Source organism: Oryctolagus cuniculus, chromosome 9 (assembly GCF_051225735.1).
Source record: "Oryctolagus cuniculus isolate XC-2025 breed Fujian yellow rabbit chromosome 9, ASM5122573v1, whole genome shotgun sequence".
Taxonomy (NCBI): Eukaryota; Metazoa; Chordata; class Mammalia; order Lagomorpha; family Leporidae; genus Oryctolagus; species Oryctolagus cuniculus.
The window spans coordinates 15,088,063-15,109,980 of record NC_142875.1 but is presented as its reverse complement, the minus strand read 5'-3'; the positions used below and the strand labels follow the sequence as shown (position 1 = coordinate 15,109,980).

Here is a 21,918-nt window from a genome sequence, read left to right as displayed (position 1 = left end):
AGCAACCCATGGACACAGGAAAGCCCTCCAATGTAGCCCTTCCACACTGGAATGCAAGAGAGTAAGAGGGAAATTTTAGAGGGGTAACTCTGAATCCAGCCATGGAGAAATGAAATTATTCACAAAGTAGGTACTTTTAACAAATTGCACCCAACACATCTCTTACTAATGATTAGAACGTTCATTGAACACATTGATGACCTACTCCTACTATGTGTTTGCCCCAAAGAACTAAGCAGATAAGATTTCTGTCTCTCAGAGGTCACTGGAAAGGATGAAAGAGGGAAGTCCAACAAAGACCCATACAAGTATGTAATTAAAATTGTTAATGAGAGCCATGATTGAAAAAGTATAGAGAGATTAAAAATAGAACTGATCTAGATGGCATGGGGCAATAGGTTAAGGAACACTTGCAGAGTTCTCTAAAGAAATAGCATGTACCTTGAGATGTGGAAGATGACGATAGTGGGTGAAGATTGTTCTTGGCAGAGGGGACAGCTTGTGGGAAGCTCAAAAAAATAGAACAAAAGTGTGTTGTGTTCAGTTAAAAGCAATGAAAGGTTAGGAGAGTGGTATAAGATAGACGGCCTGGGGAGGTAGGAGCCTGGACCACAAAGGGTCTTCAATCCTCATCTCTAAGAGCAATGAGGAACCACTGAATCCTATCTAGTAGAATCGAGACCAGCCTGCATGTGGACAGGTTTGCACTGCCAAAAGCATGGAGGATGGACTATAGAGGGGACTGGCATGGAAGCAGGAAGAGGAGTCAGGACACTGTTCCATAGCCACACTTAGAGAAGACAGTTACCAGGACTGGAGAAGTACAGGTGCGATGGGGAGGGAGACAAAGGCAAGCTGAAGTTTAGAAGCAGGATTGCTTTGGCTTATTGCTGACATGGACCTGGGAATGTTATGAGGGGAAGTGGTACCAGGCATAACTTGAAGCCCAGGCTAGAGCTCTACATACATGGTGAGGCCCGTGAGCTATTTCTTGAGGCAGAGGAAAAGAATCTGTGGAAAGGATCAAGGTTTGAACATGCTAACTTTGAGACACTGCTGAGATCTCCAAGTAGCCCAGCCAGGTGAGCAGGGAGATGAGAGGACTTGGAGCTTAGAGAAGAGATCTGGGCAGGACACACAAATATGGAAGCTGTGAGCTCTTAGGTTATATTTAAATCCATGGATTGAATGATAGACTAGGACAAAGTGTAGAGCAGATAAAAAGGACCTGTAAAAGTTGAGTCCTGGAAAACTCTAGCCTGTCAGGACACAGAGTTCAGAGAAAGAAGAGAATCCAGCAAAGTAGACGAAAGGGAGATACCAGAAAAAAAAAGTATGTGGTGTGTGTGTGTGTGTGTGTAAGATGGACAAGTTCCCACTGATCACAGCTATGTGAAGTTCTTTGGTGACATTCACAGTTTGACCAGAGAGGTGAAAATGAAAACCAAACTGGAAAGGACCAAATAATAAATGGGAGCAAGGAAGTGAAAATTTGTGTGTATATAACTTTCTAGAAGTTTGACTGTGACCATTAGAGATAGGCCCCATGAAAGAGATTGTGTCATAAAAGGGGTTTTGAGGAGGAGTGTGTGTGTGTGTGTGTGTGTGTGTAAGTTGCATATACTGATGCATGTTTGTTGAAGAATTCAGTAGTAGCCCAGATAAATAGTCCCTTTTCCTAATGACAGTCTGATCAAAATGTAGCTGGGGCCAGAAGTCTCCTGATCCCACGTGAACAGCTTAGCAGAGAGAACAAAGACCTACAATCCCAGATTCCTCATCTAATATCTCAGAAGACATTCTGAAACCCTACCTGGTTATACCTACACTGATTATCTCTGGCACCTACACAACATTCAACCTTCAGTTATCTAAATCTGTGTATTAACATGATTTTCATTCCAAGGAACATGACTAGTAGCAAGTAATTCTTCAAAGCTTTCAATACGTTTATTTTCCATCCTTAGTATGATATGCAATGACATTCATGGTCAGAGTTTCATGCACGTAAATAAAATCACCCATAGGTGAGACAACCATTCCCAAGGAAGGGCTGAAATTCCCCTCTCAGCTGCACACTTAAGAAAACAACTTGGACTTCCTAGCAATTTTCCCAAAGGCCTCCCTCAGGGGTCACCTTGTAGCAGCCATGACAAAAATCCTCAGCTCTGCTGTTAACTCAGCCCTGGTTCTGTAATGTTTGAACTGCATTGTTAGATACCACCCCCTTTTAGGCAATCAGCAGAAAGTTGGTCACATGCACACCTGTGTCATTCTGTCCGGGAACCCGTTTTCCTACATTATTGGCCTTTCAAGCAGTAATCTAGGATTCTGCTGATCGGTCCTGCTAGGCTTTGATTTGGAAGATATAAAATCTTTATCATTCTTATTTTTATATTGTTGACATGAAATATTTTTACAAACAAGATGTTAATGTAATAAGTTCAGCATAATTTAGGGTATATAAAACCTGACCTAGATTTAGGAAAAGAATTCTATTTCTAGCCCTACCCTAACTCATACTATGCATGACCTTGGAGGAGTTACTATGCCTCAGATTTTTCATCTGTAAAATACCCTCTTCCTACATTGGAGGATGAACTTGATAATGTCTGTAAAATACGTTGTAGTCTCACAGGAAGGATGCAAGGGCATTATCACATGTCATTCTTATTAGAATCATGTCGATATATATGAACAGAAAGTGTGAAAAATAGTCTAAGGAGTGAGCTTACAATAGTACTGGCTTAAACTAAGTCAGATATATTTGCGTCTATACTGACAATGTGAATGGCCCTAGAAGATTGTGTGAACTAACCCTACTGATTTCTGGTTGTGCTTCAATCTCACTTTGAATGTTAACTCTAAACCGCTAACCTGTTTCTTTCCCTTTATTCACTTTTTCCACCCACCATTGCATGACATCAGGGTCAGTTTTGTGCATGACACCCGCTACCAGTATTGGTAGGTTTCAACCTTTTTTATTTGTCTTTTCTATGATGTACAATACCTTCACTTGCTTGGAATTTATTTCAGAGATGGTAGAAATGCTTTAGGAAATATTAGATTTGAAGGTTTATTTGGCTTTAGAGTTAACATGTAGGTTTAAAAAAAATGTTCTTGATTTATTGAAAAAATTATGGTTTTAATGTGACCTCTGTGCTAGAACAATCACTCAAAAACAGAAACCACAAGTACGAGTCTGCTTTTTAATAATTTGTGTTTGGTTTTATTTATAGTTTTTACAATATAGCATAAGAAAAAAGAGCTTACTTCGTCAGAGAGGCAGGCTAATTTCATCAATGTTTTAAAGTTTCATAGTGGTGTGCCTTTATCTCCTCTTTGCTGTGTGTTAGAGTTATCAGAGTTTCCCAGAAGTATTTATTTAAAAAAAAAAACTATTAATGGATGTATTTTGAAACCAAATGTCCGAGTTGCTTTACTTGATTATCTTTTTAAATTTCAGGTGTTGATTTACTTGTGCTGATTTTTTCACATCTCAGCATTCCCTTATGTTAAATTTTAATACTTTATAGTTATCCTCACACATTTCAATGCCTTCATACAAAAGTATGTCTTTAGGACATACAGAGTAGTCCCACTGAGGGTCAGGAAAAATAAACACTGGCAAAATATGCCTGGCTATTTCAGCATAACTGTGTTAGAATTTATAACAAGGCTATGATATTTGCTTCACCATTTATTGACCCAAATAAGCATCCACAGCAATTCCAGTTCACATAAGCAATCCCAAATTGAAAATAAAAAAAATTCAGTCTAACCACAGTTAATTCCAAAGAACATCCTATCCCAAATTAGACATACATATTGAGCTTTAATGTTTTAGAACTTATGACTAAAAATGAAGAACACATATTCTTATTCTTACATCATTGGACATTAGCTGTCATAATTTTAGAAACAACTATAATTACACATTCTATATCCTTAGAATTGGGAATGGATCTATTGTTGGAAATAAAATGTTTATAAATACATCAACCAAAGTACACTGCTTTGGCCTTTCTGGGAATCACTGATTATGTTTTAAAACTTCCTTTAATTGTACTTGTAATAAGCTATTTTCCCTTTTTTATTTCTCTCCCATGCTTCCTTGCTTTGCATTGTGATTGCATGCCATCTGCTGGTTTAACCCATGATGGCTTGCTGCTCTGATATTCACCATGCCAAAATACCACTTCTATTACCATAATGCTACACCCTCCTGTTCATTGCTCCCATGGTTCCCCTCCTGAAAGTACCCATGATGCACAGCGCTACGTCCGCCACTGTCTCTGCAGCAACAACTCCTGCAACAAGTGTCCCCTTCGCAGCAACAGCCACAGCCAATCAGGTTTGCTCCTTTTAAAGCTTTCTTTCACAAATCCCAAACTCTAAATGAGTGCTGATATTTAAAAAAAAAATTCTCGGTGAGAATTTTTTTTTCATGTTTATCCATCAAATTTTATTTTTTTAATTAGTTTATATAGCAAGCATTTATGGACAGGTTGCACTTATTTAGAGTTAACATTTACTGCAAATAATGATGTAGCTATGTTTTGTGTTGCACTGTTTGTTTTCGTACCTAATATTGTGTAATTAACCTGACAGGCTTAAATTCCTTTTAGTACAGCATTACCTATCCAGTGGTTTGTGAATCGCCATGTAAAAATTAGAGACACGCACCTGTGGGTGCTTCAAAACTGGCTCGTTTTTTGTTTCGGTTTATTCAGACCCTATCATCTGTTGTAAAGGAGAAACATTCCCCCTAAATCTCCCTTTTTTTCATATGTGTCCAATTTGAGGTCTGAATAATTCTCATTAACATTCGATCTTAGTAATAGTTGCTACCAAACTCACTTGGTTACCACTTAATGATTTGTTCAGATAGTAGTGTTAAGAGGCCAAAGCATACTAGAAGAAGAGTATGTACCACTGGGTTCACAAAGGCTGGATATAACTGAATCGGAGAGTTTAACTCTGTTGGCTTAATGCATGTGCCTATAAGACCATGGATGTAATACTTCATGGATGTGAGAGCCAGTTGACTATTTCCTGCTCTGTGGTTACCAGCTGACTGTAACCCTGATGCTAGCCAACCAGCATATAAACATGTGCTCCTAGTTCTACAGAGATGAGTGTGAGATGAGTGAGCATAAACTCTCACCTCACTTAGAATACCACTTTATTGTGCATGCCCTCCCTTCATAGAAGAACAATTTTGGTTTTGTGCTTAGTTTTGTGTTTGTTTTCTTTTATTTTTCTTTTTTTTTTTTTTAAAGAAAATCAATTGTGCTGATAAAAGATGACAAGGTATATAGGAGTAGGCTAGAAGGAAGGGCCAAGCTAAAAGGAGAAATGGTAAGTTGAGCATTGGGAGAAATCACGTCAGGGCAGAAATAGCCCATTTCAACCTGTATCCTACTAGCTAGGGGTGTTGATTCATGCTTCTTTCCTAATTCAAGTGAACACAAAGTGGTTCCAGTGCTACAGGTTTCGTGACTGAACAGAGAGGTAGGTGTGTGTGTACCGGAAGGTAGGGATGGAAGTTAAATCCCAGGATAGTTCCCACTGGGTCCTCTGCATTGTGATAAAGTGGGAAAGAGAGAGGAAGGAGGGAAGAAAGACCGAACAGGCAGTGCAGAGTCAAATAGAGACCGGGTGCTGACAATTCTCCAGTTCTTTCCTCCCTTCTTCTAAAATGCCATCCTATCCTGTAAGCAAAGCCAACTTAGTTTCCAAACCAATATACACAGAACAGCAAGTAAGTTCCTTACCTGGGAAGATTTTTTATTTTTAATGACGAAATGAGAAGGAAGAGAGACTGTTTGCAACCTTCTATTATGAGGTTCAAAGCACCTCCTCTCTCTTGATCATTTTAATAGGAATGTTGTATATCTGATTTTTTTTTTTAGTCTAATCCTGCAACCTGGAACATGTTTATGTGATTTGTGACCCAGTTTGTGTTACAAAGTCCCGTCATAAGAAAACAACTTTGCAGTATAATACAGTTGTAGCTGTTACAACAAAGTTTTATCTATACTTTAGAGCAATTTGAACATTTCTGACAGAGATTTTTCTGAGAAAGGAAAGGAAATCAAGATAAGGGAATACTTAGGAGTTTTAAGGGTAAATCCCTTTGTATAGTATAAATAGTTGACCATGTTCATACATATTCTTCCAGCCTAGTAATCATTTACATGCATATGTGTAGATTTGTGTATTGCTATGAGGAGGGGGGTAAATAGCATGAAATATTCAGAAGATAAAATACGTTATTTTGAAGCATGATGGCAAAGAAATTAACAAGCTTAAACTTCAATTAAGCCAAAGAGATGTGATGAGAGGGTTTGTATCAGTAGCTTCCAGAATCCTAGATTCTGTGGTTTGCAGGTTTTCAAATGTAATAGTCACTACAGGACTGCACTGCCCTTAAAGAATGAAAATAAATCTTTTAGCAGCTCTTGATGACGGTCTGCTTGCACACAAAAGCCACAGAAAAGTAAATAACAATAAACATAAATTTTTGGATATGATGTCCTTTATGTATTTTCAAAGAGAAAAACATCTATAGACAAACTTGGAAATTCTTTTAGCATCCAAGAATAGAAAACTTAGGGATTGTTAATGACTGTGAAATCACAAGTTATCATCTTGTTAAGATTTCAACCCTCACATTCAAACTGAATGAAAGCCGTGTGAATTACATAAATCCGTTAAACATGGTGCATCTCAGTTTCCTCATTCACGAAAGAAAGAACAGAATTAATAGAAGCAGATGGCCTCTGAGTTTGAATGAATCAATGGGTCCATGATTAAGAAGCTAGGCCTGGCCGGTGCCGCGGCTCACTAGGCTAATCCTCCGCCTTGCGGCGCCGGCACACTGCGTTCTAGTCCCTGTCGGGGCGCCGGATTCTGTCCCAGTTTGCCCCTCTTCCAGGCCAGCTCTCTGCTGTGGCCAGGGAGTGCAGTGGAGGATGGCCCAAGTACGTGGGCCCTGCACCCCATGGGAGACCAGGAGAAGTACCTGGCTCCTGCCATCGGATCAGCTCGGTGCGCCGGCCGCAGCACGCAGGCCGGGGTGGCCATTGGAGGGTGAACCAACGGCAAAGGAAGACCTTTCTCTCTGTCTCTCTCTCTCACTGTCCACTCTGCCTGTCAAAAAAAAAAAAAAAGCTAGGCCGGAACGGAAGTGTGAGATTATAAAGGTCAACATAAACAAAATGGAAGGAGCTTGAGGGTTGAATTCAGTGAATGGTAAGCATCACGCCTTCTCATCTTCATCGTCTCAATACAAAATGCCATAGGGTTTTGAAGGATTTTATTAGGTTAATTTGATAAGGTGAATATTTTAAGTATTTCGAGTCTAATAGGTATTTGCAACTAGATATAAGTCATGCACAGAAGAAGGAGAATAGACTAAAACACTGTGACAGCTTCTTCTTGTCCAGTATTCTCAGCCTGTCACCCCATGGTGAGCAGAGCAGAACAAGCAACACTTTAATCGAAGTTTTCACTCAACTTGACATGTAGTTTGAAATTAAATAAACACAGGATCCAATACATCTTGGAGATATAAAAATCCTTTCATAAAATTATTTTGGGCTATCTGGCTCTAGGAATAGATGTATAAACAAAAAATAAAATAAAACGGATTTATCCAGAGATATTTCTTATTTCAATTAATGTATTTTGAGTTCAGTATACAGATTATACCTAATAATAATGTTAATATTACAAACCATTTATTGTGTACGAGGTCTGATTGTAATTTGTCTTCCTCTCTCATATATTATATATTATATGACCTATTCAATTCTATGACAGAAGATATGTATGTAGGGATACTCAATTAACCCTCATAATAGTTTTATAAGATAGGTACTAGGATCAGCCTCCCCATTTTACAGATTATAAAACTGAAATTAAGGTAAACTACCTAGTTAACATCATATCACCAACATGTGATCCTGCTGGAATTTAAAAACCCAGGCTTTCTGCGTCCAGGGCCTTCCTCCTAACCATCATAGTATGGTGCCTCTCTCCATACTTATAAATACACAAGAAGTACTTTTTCCACAAATAAAAACTGTGTGTTGAGTTTTGTCCATTGTGGCCCACTGGCAACAAACTCTGATGCTATAGGAGGATGTGAAGTAGTCTTGCAAATGTAGCTAGCACTAAAAGTGAATCTTAAACTAAGAGGAACTAAATTTAAGCATAGCTTCAAGTTAGTTATGTAACAGCTAGAACATGTTTAGAAACCATATAGTTAACTACATAGATGTTATAATCAATGAAAATTATTTAAAATTCCTGCAGAAGAAAGGATTAGTCATTAATCTCAGTGAAGCAGGTCCTTGGGCTTATTTTCTGTGAATCAAGTCCATACACTTGTGTCCTACCCTCTGCCAATCAACTTTCAGATTGCTTGGTACCAAATCAGAAAAGAAAATTATGATAGAGCATAAGTCAGCCAATTTCAGCCCACTTCCAAAGAACTATAGATGCCTGTATAGAAACAAATTTGATTTTAGAATTTACATTAAAAGAAGTAGAGGTAAACAGCTTAATATATGTATTAACTAGTTTTTTCATATTGTAAGGAATCTTATTTAATCAAATGAGAGTGCAGATTAAAATTACAGTAGCATAAATTGCTATAGGACTCTATGATGTCACTGTTTTAGTATTTTTGTTTTTAAAATTACATTCTATTTCAAAGGGGTAGTAATTTCCAAATAAATATATTTTATGTTTTTAGTTTCTTCATTTATATACAGAGATTATTCATTTTACCTAAGAACTTTCTTAAAGGTCTAATTAGAATATGATTTGTACTGTGAGTCTTTTCCCCTGTCCTCCAGCTCACTCACACCCACCCAGCTAAAAGTACTTTTTCTATGTTCTAAATTTTACAAGGATTTTGAGCTTCCCTGAAGGCATCATCATTAGACAGAAAGAAGACAAGTGCAAGGACACAAAGATGTAGAAGTACGAAGTGTAGCTGGAGAAGAACTATCAGATGGATCCAACAGTTCATTTGCTGATACAAGGCAGTCGTTGGAATCCAACTGTGCAGTCCTTAATGTCAGATTAAAGGGCTCAGTCCTTGTTAGGCCACAGAGGGGTTTTCAGGATGAAAAGAGAAAGACCTCTAGGAGGAGTGAGCAGATGGATTCGAGACAGCAGAGTTTGTAGAGACCACTAGGAGGCTTTCAACAACAGCCTGAACCAGGACAGTGGCTGCTGGCAAATGGCCTACTTTGTTGTGCCTTTGCACGTTACACGGAGTGTTCCTTTCAGCCAAAGAGAAACATAAAAGCAATGTCATACCATGGTAAAACCTGTCCAAATCAATGTCATGTGGTGGTGGTGGTGGTAGTGGTGGGCGTGGCCTCATGTGAAAGGTTAACCACAGAGTGTTGACTGTAGGCAACGAAACCGAGTCCCTTCCCTTCCAGGACAGCAGTTGACACTCACTGGTCAGATGCCTCCATTGTGCTCATCCCGAACATGCAGCTTCCCACTTCCTACCCAAATGAGATCTCCCCAGTTCCCAAAGCACCTCCCCAGTTCCCAAACTGGAGCGTATGCTTGAAAGAGATAGTCCAGATATGCAGTGCATACATTATAGCTCTGTGGACACTGAGGGCCATAATTCACCTCGTTCACCCTGGTGTGAGTGCACACTAGGATAAAAAGCTTGTATAGATTGATATTAGCAATCTTTTTGTGGAGCAGCCCAATGGTGAGCACCTTAAATGCTGATGTAATCAGATTATGCTATTGAGGCCTGTCGACCAACACGAATCACTTCTCCAAAAGTGGTGATTCATGTTTAAAATTCTGACCTCAATGTCTGTCACTTCTTTGGAATCATCCTCCAAAGATTAAGTCCATTCAACAGTATTAGTCATAAGAAGAGTCTGTTGAAACTTAGCTGATGTGATATGATATACCCATAGCCCTGGACTCATTGAATATTTGATGTCAGAAAATTCCATTTTCCAAACATGCATTAGGTATGTTTACTATATAGGATAATAATCAATTTCAAACATATCTTACCTGAAAAATGAAATAGCATTAAACCAGATTTAAAATACTATGGTTTATTTGGCTTGCTACAAATTATTAAAGAGGCAAGAGAAAGGCTTAAAAATCACCCAAATATGAACAAACTTCAAAGCTATTTGTAGGTACGTTTTTGGATGTCCAAGTAAACCTATACCAACCAAGAAAGCTGGGAAGATAAGGTGATATTTTACTTCATCTCTCTCTCATTTCAAAGTTTTATAAAACATCTATTATTCAATGCCATCTGTGGGGACTATATTCAGACAAATGTAGGAGGCATTAAACATTCCCCACTATTCACCACTTGACCCATTTTGAGGCCTGTGCTTGTTTCATAAGAAAAATCTTGGTTCTGCGAAGCCCCAGTGTGGGAGGAGTAGGCTCTTGTCAGATCTCTCTCCTGAAATACACAGCAAAGTGGCTGGCCTCGGTGTCAGATGATCAAACTGTGAAACACTCCCTTCTCACAGTTTCTCATTCCTGGGAACAGATTACAGAAAGCAGCTGGGCCCCAAGTATGTTGTTCTTCACAAAAGCAGAGACAGCAACTGTCAGAATCTAGCCCTCGGAACTGGTACCCCAGGCTGAGACACCTCTCTCAGCGTTCTCCTGCTAAAGTTGTTGAGCCACTGTTAACGTTTTCTCTAACTCTAGAGGAGGAGTTCATTCTTGGTAAGGAACCCAGTTGCTTCAAATGAGGCAAATATTTTGTGGGGAGGAAAAGATTGAATTGTGTGTGTGTGTGTATGTGTGTGTGTGGAGAGAGAGAGAGAGAGAGAGAGAGAGAGAGAGAGAGAGATTGGAACCTGTTGCCTCTCTTTGCATAATAAAGTAAAACTACAAAAATTGCAGCATTTGCATTTAGCTAATGCTACTAGTTAAAACTGGCAATTTGAGTCTAAATTTCATTATACAATGTGGCTCGTGTACTGGAACCCAGATTTGCTAGTATGGCTTTAATAATAATAATAATAATAGTAAAAGGTGGGGCATAACTTTGCCTGTCTGAGGCAAACTTGGGTCCAGAAGACCAACAAAGATGAAGATTAATTTTTTCTTCATGAAGTCAGAAAATAAGAAGACAACAGATCTTTTATTTCCCTGCCTCAGAAGCAGCTGCTTTGCAGGCCCACCCTGGGGTTTAATTAATAAATGCATTTGCAGATTTCCCAAGGCAAGGCTATGTTATGTAAGTGTTGTAATCTAGTACATTCCCATTTTTCATGAATAATTTACATCTCATGGTGAGAAACTTGGGTAGATTCCTTTGTATACAGCACCTAAAGACATAATATCAGTTCCAATCTTGTGCAGCTGAAAAGAAAATGTCAAGAATCCTTATGAAGTCCTTCCTGCCTTGTGGATTGTCCTACTTATCAGACCTGAAAACCCATCCTCTTTTGCATTGTGATGGAATTGGGGGGGGGGGGCTTTTTTGATTGAAAAGTCATATTCCCAGTAGTATTTTGGCTTTTGTTGATAGTAGTAAAATCATGCTCCTCTTCTCTAATTTCGGGTTTTCTCCTTTGAGCAGAATGAATATGTAGTTCATCCTATGTATGTATTTATTTCCAGCTTTAGATTCAGAAGCAGTGAGAGGCTAGCTGCAATGCAGGAATTCAGATCCATTTTCAAGCTTGAATCTCATTCTTAGTAAGAGTTGCTATGAACAGAATAAAAATTTTATTCATAGGCATCTATCTACCCAAGTTCTGCCACGGCTCCGGCTCCTACCTTCTGGCATTTCTATCTCTGCCTTCAGGGAAGTAGTCAGCCGTTCTGTGTGGGTGGATGGGGGGGAGGCAGACACAAACTTGACTGTGGCTTTACTTACAAAGCATGATGCCACTATGTGTCAAAGACAAATTGGCATTATGGCTGGCCTCCCAGCCCTTTCTAGCCTAGCGTTCCCTCTGGGCGACACTGCTAGAGGCAGCAACTTCCAAGGTCAGACCAGCCTGAGTCTGCTGAACCAGTTTGGGGGAGATGCTGAGGATACTTTTCACTGTCCAGTGAAAAAGATGTGAAACAATCAGAGCATGTTATAAAACAAAATCTTTCAGCAGCCAAACATTGCTGCATGGGAAACAGACTCCATGGCAGGGTCTCATCCCCAAAGTGGCTGGGGCTATGTAGGTATCAGACAGATAAAGGACAGAGAAATTGTTTCCGACAAGCTTGAAATTTAAGGGGTGTGATAAAGAGAAAAGGGGATTGATATGCACAAATGCAGCAGCAGTCTGCCTTACATGTGTTACCACATTTTATTTTTACATATGAAGAAATCAAAACTCACATTTGCTCAAACCTCTAATCAATAGTGTAGCCTGAATTTGACCTCATGTCTGCCTGACCTTCAAGTCAATGCTTTTCCCCTTATCTTACATTATTTCCTGATAGCACAGTGGTTTAGAAAGGAGTTTCAAAATCAATCCCAGACTTTATCTCATGATAGAGGCAGATTGAGGAGCTGGGATTACATCAGATCTGAAGAAGGGGACACAGTGTTTTGTGTGAGCTAAATGAGTTTGCTTTAGGCCACATTGCCATGAGTGGCAGACACAAGGGAGTGTGAAGAGGAGGATTCAGTGGGAAGTCCTGGGGCCTTGAATGACAGAAGAAGAACAGGAAAGGAAATGTTAAGTGAGAGGCTTGGAAATGGAACCTACTGAGAGTAGGTAAGAGCTGGGATGGGCTGAAAGCAAGTGACTGGAAGTGATGAAATCAGGGTTCAAACGAAGAAAACCAAGGTGTTGGGAGGTAGATGAATAATTAAGAACCACAAAGATTCTTCTCCATCCTTTGCTCTCTTTTGCTCACTCACTTGCTACTGTCCAGCTTCTGCAGTACCTGTGGATTTCAACACAGTCCTCCCTGCCATGCAGCTCTCCATCCGATACCTCGCCCACTGACTTTTATAAAAAGAATGGTTTTATCTACATATCTTCACTTTGATTTGAACTGTAAGAGACAGAATTGTTGACTGATGTTTTGTGACATCAGCTTATGAAAGACTAGCGTTCATGCAGAAGCCATATCATGCTTCAGCCTCAAATATAATGTGTTGGAGCTCTTGGTCTGTCTGTTTTACTTTCAGTGATCAAATTATATTATTCTTGTCATCACTCCCTTTGCTCTGAAGTGTTCAAAGATCTCAGTTTATGTCCATAAGCTTCCAGTAATCAAATACACTCTTCACTCTTCACCACAAGGCATTTCTGGTAGCAGCAACATTAGCTGATTCTCGTAAAACATCACTCATGTTCCCCTAGGTGCAGCAGCCTTTGTAGGTCTGACCTAAGACCAGCATCAACTAAAGCACAGATATGAAAGACGGCAAGCCGTAAGAGGAACTTTACTACTATCATGCTGTACCTCTTGCATAACTTCTACAAAGAAGCATTATGACAGAAATTTCACTCTATATTGGAATAGGAGCTCAGATCAGCAGGCATAGAAGCCAGTTGTCTGTGTCCTGCCTGGAGCAAAGTTGTTGCCCCTCCACCACATTGCCTTCCCAAGAAAGTGCTTCACTGATCCGGAAGGAGCCCCAGAGACCTACAGGACATGAGCACAACACCAACAGCTATCTCTCCAGGCCACGCGGCAGATGCTACCCTAGGTGTTTTCTGTGAATTACTGTCACGCCCATGACCAGATGAGGAAAACACACTTCAGAGAAGTTGAGGCTTCTGCCCACGATGATAGTATTCCATGGCAAAACCGGGTTTAGGACTTTCCCTGAGCTCCCAATCTTCCATTTTATGATGAGAAGAAACCTGAGTAGTTAAGTGACTCCCGAAGGTCGCAGAAGAGACGAGAAGCTGAGCCCCTGAAACTATGCATAGTCCCCTGTCCCCGCCCTCAAGCCACAATTTTAGAAAGGGTTTCGAGGGAAGTTAAACGAGATTCTTTCTTTTTCTCTAAACATTTTTTTCCAGGAATAATTTCACAACGGTTCCATTAATCATTCTCTCAGTATCTGCTACGGTGACACTGAAATGATGAAAGGGCCAGAGAACCACTCTCCTCCTGAGGGTTCAGGAGAGAAGGAAAAGCTTGAATTGATTCCTTGTGTTCATGTTCTTTCCTTTGTTCCTCCTGGACCCCTGCAACGTTAAGGATGGTCTTGAACAAAGAAAGAGGTGAAGGGGGAAAATCTAAGAAGTGTTTGAAAGAATGAGAGGAAAAATTCCATTGTATTCCTTTGCCTTGGACCCTGGAGTTTAAGTTGGTTGGGTTTTGTTTGTTAAGCAGGAGCTGACAAATCCCCTTCTGCTTGTCTGGGATCTGGGTGACAGGAGGCCAAGGCTGGAAAAGTGAAGGACTTAGAGAAGACCAGGAGCACACAAGTATCCGTAAATAGCCATTTACTATAAGCACAGCTATCGAAGAAGTACTAATAAATACTACAGCTTGTCGAAGTATTCACATTTATGGCTTAGAGTAGAAAATTTTAAAAGTTTGGATGTTACCATAAAATAACAATAGTATTCATTATGTGTTTTCTGCCACTGGGCACTCTTTAAATATTCCTACATTAATCCTCACAACACCTTATGGGTTAGCAAAAATTTTGAATTATCATTACAGAGTTGAAGAATACTAAGAATAAAGATCTTGAATAACTTAGCCATGATAACATGCCTACTAAACCTAGAAGCTGGGCTTGAATTAGATGTAACTTTAAAGATTGGGAGGCTCTGTCTCTTAAGGGACTTATTATTTTTATTGCAGTGGACACTGATCATCATGAACTGATGGCTGTTGATGCTTTTGTAAGAATTAAGATTTTAGTTTAAAAATGATTAATAGGAATCGATAATCAAGACTTTAATGAAAAATAACATAAATTCAGCCTACATTTAGTTGTCAGTGATATTTCAAGATATACAAATATAGACAGAAAAGTACATTTGACAATTTTTAAAATATTAATCTCATCAAAACCATGTTTATTCTCTTTTTTTTATTAATTTATTTGACAGATAGAGTTAGACAGTGAGAGAGAGACAGAGAGAAAGATTTTCCTTCCGTTGGTTCACACCCCAAATGGCCGCTACAGCCAGCACTGCACTGATCTGAAGCCAGGAGCCAGGTGCTTCCTCCTGGTCTCCCATGCAGGTGTAGGGGCCCAAGCACCTGGGCCATCCTCGCTGCCCTCCTGGGCCACAGCAGAGAGCTGGACTGGAAGAGGAGCAACCGGGACTAGAACCCAGCTCCCATATGGGATGCCAGCACCATAGGTGGAGGATTAACCAAGTGAGCCATGGCGCCGGCCCCCAGTGTTTATTAAAAGTACATGGAATATCACATAGAATGTATACTACTTAAGTACACAATATCACTTTAAAAAAAAAATTGTCAAATTTGTTTGGAAGGCAGAGAGAGGCAGAGAGAAGGAGAGACTGAGAGATAGGGGAGATCTCCCATCTGCTAGTCCACTCCCCAAGGCCTGCAACGGCCAGGGCTGTACAGTCCAGGTCTCCCACACAGGTGGCAAGGACTTAAGTACCTGAGCCATCACTGCCTCCTCCCCGGCTGTTCCCTAGCAGGAAGCTGGAGTCTGGAGCAGAAGCGGAGCCCCAGTCCCAGGCTCTCTGAAAAGAGCAGGCATCCCAGTGGCATCAAAACTGCTTTGCCAACCAGTTGTCCCCAACATATCATTATTTAAATGTCTAGTTACATAGAAGCTAAGATCAAATTTTACTTAAGGATATAAATAATAGCCTAAGGGAAGGGAACCAACACTTACCAAAAAACCGCGATTATACATACACTCATACATGTCATTTCATTTAAAGGTCCCACATAACTGTGAAGTACCTTACCCATCTTTCAGTTGAGACCAAATCTTAGAGAGTAATTGGTTAGGATTCATGTGGGAAGAAAATGTCTCAGCAGGTTTAGATCTCAGGTTTGCTTGCCTGCAAGTTTCCTTCTCTGTGACTACTATTTTTAAATCAGATGGAAACTTATGGCCAATGTAGAATAGGGATGAATCTATTTATGTGACTCCCCTTAAAAACTACTAACGACAGAGTTTAGCTATTGGCATAAAAAAGTTTTACCTATTTAAGAAGAAAGTTCTCATAAAAGCAAAAACTTGTTAAGGTCCAGGTGGAGTATCATAAATAAACTAAAAATATTTCTGGTTGGTGAGATCAACAAAGGCATCCAAATTTGAGTCTGGTGAACAGGAGCCACGACACAGAGGGAAGAAGGTAGGACTATGCACTTCCCAGGGTGATAAGTGCACAGATAACTTCAGTTGAAAAAAAGTCTACCAAAGGAGTGCTCACATCCAGGGCTTTGGTTTTTTAAGCAACAATCATTTAAAAAGAGAGACACTCTTTTTTCTCCAGTGTTCCCACAGAACCCAGGTATGTACACATCTCCAGTTGAGAATGCTTTGGGCAGTATGGAGGAAGCAACTGTGAAGAGAGCGAGTAGAGCTGAATTTAGTTGCATGTAAAACCACAGAGCTAAATTAGAAAGCAGGGCAAGGGTTTTCATGACGATTCCAGGGCACAGTGGAGGAGAACAAAGGATCCTATTTTGAAGCCAAAACTGCAAAGGATGAAAGGGAGAGAGGGAGGAAAAGAAAGAAAATGAAAGGAAGAAGGGATTAAGGACCAGAAGGGAATGGGAATTATTGTTTAAAGAGGACGGACTTTCAGTTTTGGGTGATGAAAAGTTCTGGAGATGGATAATGGCGATGGTTAGTATCATTATTATCATTGAATTTTACAACCAAAAAGATTAGAATAGTAAATTTTATGCTATGTGTATTTTACCACATTTTAAAAAAATGGACAAAAGATGTGAGTAGGCATTTCTCCAAAGAAGGAATTAAGAACTGGCAAGAAAGAATTTGTCTAATTGTATCAAGGATTTTGTTTTATTAAATCTTCTAGTAAAATGATTGTTTCCACACTAAAAAATTCAGTATTGTTCCCATGTTTCCCTTTAAGAGTTCTGTCTTCACAAGGCAGGTAACTGAGTATAGATGTGAATTCGTCCTCAGAGAACCATGTCTGTTAGAAGGCAGATCGAGGCTGAGATGCTGAGCCTCAACAAGAGCCCATGGCTTACCCATGGCAGTAGATCTTCCCATGTTTTCTCAACAAATGTATATGAAGAGCACACCATGTGCCATATACCATTCAGGGTCCCGGGAATATGGTTGTGAGGAGAATGGCCCCTGTGCTCTTGGGTCTTACATAGTGAGGGGACCAGCAGTGGAGAAACAGGAATATAATTACACTCCAAGTAATTGTCACAGGGTAGGGATTATCTCAAACATCGATGAGCAGTGCTGAAACACTGGGTCTAACCATGGCACTCTGATGGGGAACAGTTGGTAACCAAGAAATTAAAGAGGAAGCACAGCTCTACTTCTGTATAAACTATTCCTCCTTGGTTCCCATTTTGCCATCTATTACACCAGGGCACTCTGGCACTTCTTGGAGACCACTGGGAAGGACAGATGTTGACCTTGTATAACTACAATGTCATAGAAGCAGAGTGAGAAACTAAGGTTCAGAAAAGCCACAAATTCAGCTTGTGGCAAAGATATGCCTCCTAAATCCCACTCCCAAACTCTTTTGACTTTCCCCTTGCACCTCAATTTTGTACACAATTGAGTGCTTTACACACACACACACAACAGGAAAAAAATCTGACTTTGCTGGAAAATTTGTGAGACGGCAGCATCGTCCTACCAATTTGGGAAATGTGCAAGATGGTTTACAGTCCACAAAGACACACTTTCATGTCCAGTACACAGTATTAATCTTACTGTTCCTTTTACTGAATTTTAGCATTTGTTTGCTTTTTTCTCTTTAGTGTGTTAAAAGCCAGTTCTTAACAGACTGAATTATACATTCTGCCCCACTGCTAAAATGGGGACTGCAGCCAAAATGTGCTCAGGATTCTAAGTCTAGCATAATGGTATTGACAGAGCATCAAGCAGGACTGGGGACTTTGTGTTAAATCCAACAATATCTTATTTCTATGATTTGTTTTTCTTGACCCTAATCTTTAATTTATTGCTGTAATCAAAATCCCATATTGTAGAACTTAATGTTTTTAAATTTCATGTCAGATGCACCATAAGTTCATTTTTACAAATTGATTGTTTTAAATTTTTCCTGAACACTTTGTGAATTTGCATGTATGTTAATATTTAAATTTATTTTTCACTCCTGAGTTGCCACTCATATCCTTTAAAACATTTATTTATTTGAGAGGCAGGGGGAAAGAGAGAGATAGAGACTGATTTAGAGAAACAGACAGTGCTCCCATCCACTGGTTTACTCCCCAGATGTCCAGGTAATGGGAACTTAATCTGGTCTCCCACATGGGTGGCAAGGACCTTACAGCCTCTCAGGTGCACGTTGGAATCTGGGATCAGATTGAGCCAGAACTCAAGCCCAGACACTCTAATATGGGATGCAGGCACCCCCAGCAGCATCTTAACTGCTGCATCAAATGCCTGCTCCTCCTTTAAAATATTTAAAGTATCTTTATGTCAAAAATAACCATGAACAAATAAAGATACATTAGGGAATTTTTTTTTCAATTTATATAGAAAGTAGACCTTAATACTATGTTACAAACACTGGTTGTTAAAGGTATAAAGTTTTCTGATATTCTACCTTCATGTGGTCAGCCTATTTAATCACTGCTACCGTGACTTCCCACTTTTCTCACTGTAAATATTCTAAAGTTTAGAATTTTTGCTTAATTAGTGTGGCTCAAATATTATATATTGCTTCTTGAGATAGTGTAGGAATTCAGCTTTCTTTAATGGTAATAGTACCTAATATTAAAAATGTTTGAACTGGTTAGGAACTCAATTTTCCTATAATGATAGCAGTGGACTTGGTGGTTGGGTCGCTAGGTTGGTTCACAATGGTTTATTTAACTCATGATACTGTTCGTGGCTGTTATACTAACAACATAGAACAGACCAACCACCTTCTATGTTCATGGATGCTCCTTTATGGTGAAGAATGATGTTAAGTAGCTCATGCCTGACCAAACCCCTAGACACAGTCTGACAGAAAACTTCTGCAACTCCTCTAGCGGCCAGAGGAAGGGGAACCACAAATTATTTCTTTTTGACAGGCAGAGTTAGTGAGAGAGAGACAGAGAGAAAGGTCTTCCTTCCGTTGGTTCACCCCCCAAATGGCCGCTATGGCCAGCGCGCTGCACTGATCCGATGCCAGGAGCCAGGTGCTTCCTCCTGGTCTCCCATGTGGGTGCAGGGCCCAAGCACTTGGGCCATCCTCCACTGCCTTCCCGGGTCACAGAAGAGAGCTGGACTGGAAGAGGAGCAACCGGGACAGAACTGGTGCCCCAAACGGGACTAGAACCCCGAGTGCTGGTGCCGCAGGTGGAGGATTAGCCTGGTGAGCCACGGCGCCAGCCGGGGAGCCACAAATTATAATGGGTTCCATTTCTAGAATGGAAGCTGGGGATGCTAGTGGAGTTGAAATGTGAAGTATAGTATGGAATCAAGAATGTCAGATGAAGAAACAGGAATGTAAAACCTCGGCCTATTCCTGTGTTACCATTAGACCACTCACAAACCCTCTTTCTCACTTTCCTTGATACTGTGGTTTGATCTATTTCGTTTTTTCCTGGCTATTGTGTGGCTTTTCTCTGTTGAGCAATCGTGGTCTCATAACTCTCTTCCTAAATAAATACAAAACATTCTCAAGCATATTTTTTGTTTTAAACACTCCTATTGCACCAAGAGAAAGGACCAGGAATAAAAAGCAGTCTTTCCTTTGTCACATTGCTTTACCTCCTTCTTCATTTGTATCCTAATGGGGGTGGGGAGGAGTCAGTCTTGTACAATATATGGTTTGTTAGATGGTCTGAGGACTAATTCCCATCTCAGTGTGAAAACAACAAATGACCCTCAGAATTCCCTCAGGGAGGTGGACTGGGAGAGGCTGGTCCTGGAGAAGAGAAGGGGCCACAATCAAAGCCGCACTGTGGCACTACGAAGAATCTAGATGTTTCTACACACGGCATAGGTGCTGTGAGCAGTGCAGTCTTATTCAAACCAAGCATTTCCAATCATGGATTTTACACAGATAGTCTGCATTATCAATATGGGCCCTGGTTAGTAATCTTCAGTGAGGCTGGGGTTTATTGCTTTTCACAAAAACCTTAACTATTAATATTTTAATGACAATTTTTCATATACTGAAAGTATATCTAAAAAGTTGTTTGTTCGAATACAACAGAGTGGAAAAATACTAGAAATGAGTCATCAACAAAATAATATGTCATAGAAAATATAGGAAGTAGATAGAGCTTGGAATGTAAATGTTACATTGGCAATAAAGAGCAAAGCCATGGTCCTAACAAAATTACTCTTTAAGGTGTACTGGATGCTATGGCAATTCCAACCAACTCCAGTTTGCTCTCTTAACAGTGAAACTGACTGTGATATTTAAGAATTTTCTCCCAGGACCCCAATGTATGCCTCTTCTGTACAAATAAAAATATGTCTTAAAAATAAATTCAACATGACACACCACTGCCCTCCCCCAGAACAATATTCCCCCAAAATAATGAGTAATATTATTTTTTTAAGTATCTTCACATCCAACACACATATCTCTGAACTTTTTATAAAATTATAGTCACAGAATAGGCCAAATAAAGTTTTTGAAAATGTACACATATTAACATGTATAATTATAAACTGTTTTAAGAGCATGACACTCCCACTCTACCTTCTCTCTCTCCCTCACTCCCTCCATCTCTCCTTCTTTTCTTATATTATACTTTTTTACAGTGACATTTCAATTTTCTTTATAGTTGCAAGCTTAACCATCCACTAAATACAGAATTCAACAAGTAGTAAGTAGAAAAACTACGATTCCTCAAGAATAAAGACAAGGACTATAAAAAATAATTAAATCTAAAAATGTCAATTTCACTCATATACATTACTTTTTTGTATTTTGTATATTAGTTATCACAAGTCAGAGAAAACATAATATTTGTCTTTTTGGGACTGGCTCATTTCACTAACTATAATGGTCTCCAGTTGTATCCGGTTTGTTGTGAAAGGCAGGATTTCATTTTTTTATGGATAAGTAGTATTCCATCATGTATATATACCATAATTTCTTTATGCAGTTGTCAGTTGATAGACATATGGGTTGATTCCATATCTTAGCTATTATGAGTTGATCTGCTATAAACATGGGGGTACAGGTAACTCTATCTGATACTATAAATTCATCTTGAGGTAGAAGAAATTTGCTTTTGATTTCAGGAATGCATACTCCTATTTAAAGTACTGAATTATATTGGGGACAAAAATGTACTAATATCCCTCTTGTGCATTTTGCTTTAATCCGATAAATTCACAAGTTTCTCATCTTAGGGTGAGGGTTCTAGACAGTCGTGTCTGCCATGGGGAGGGTGCAAGGGGCAGCAGGACTGAGTGGGAGAGAGAGAATGTTAACCAGCGGGGAGACAGAGGGAGGGAGTACCACCAGTAGAGATAGGAAAGAGGGGGAAAGAACAACAGAACTGGAAGAAAACTGTGGACAAAGAAGGCAGAGGTCACTATCAATTTCTGTAAATAACATATTTCATTTAAGGAGCCAGTGAAATATTTTTCCTTTAATTATCTTTTGAAGGAATAGGGCCCTGTAATCACAGAAAAAGTTTTCTGAGAGGGTTATCAATTCTGAAAGTTTTCTTCAGCTGGGATTTTCATTTATCTTCCCCCTGTATGAGGGATCATGCCCCCAGCCTCGGCTAGTTTTACATTTGTTTATATATAATGGGAAAAAAAGGGAA

General features: G+C 39.6%; 1 protein-coding gene across 20 annotated transcripts in view; it reads left to right on the top strand.

Annotated features, from left to right (window-relative positions):
- MBNL2 (muscleblind like splicing regulator 2) overlaps positions 1-21,918 on the top strand; it is a 172,672-nt gene that overhangs the window by 141,582 nt on the left and 9,172 nt on the right. For 6 of the 20 annotated variants that reach the window (XM_070048686.2, XM_070048684.2, XM_070048679.2 and 3 more), the window contains one exon: positions 4,260-4,354. The exons of 6 other annotated variants lie outside the window; for them this stretch is intronic. In XM_070048686.2, coding sequence (XP_069904787.1) covers positions 4,260-4,354 — 95 coding nt within the window. Of the gene's footprint in view, positions 1-2,928; positions 2,965-4,259; positions 4,355-21,918 lie in introns of all 20 variants that reach the window. 8 more of the 20 variants (XM_089303489.1, XM_070048680.2, XM_051850526.3 and 5 more) reach the window with 2 other exon arrangements.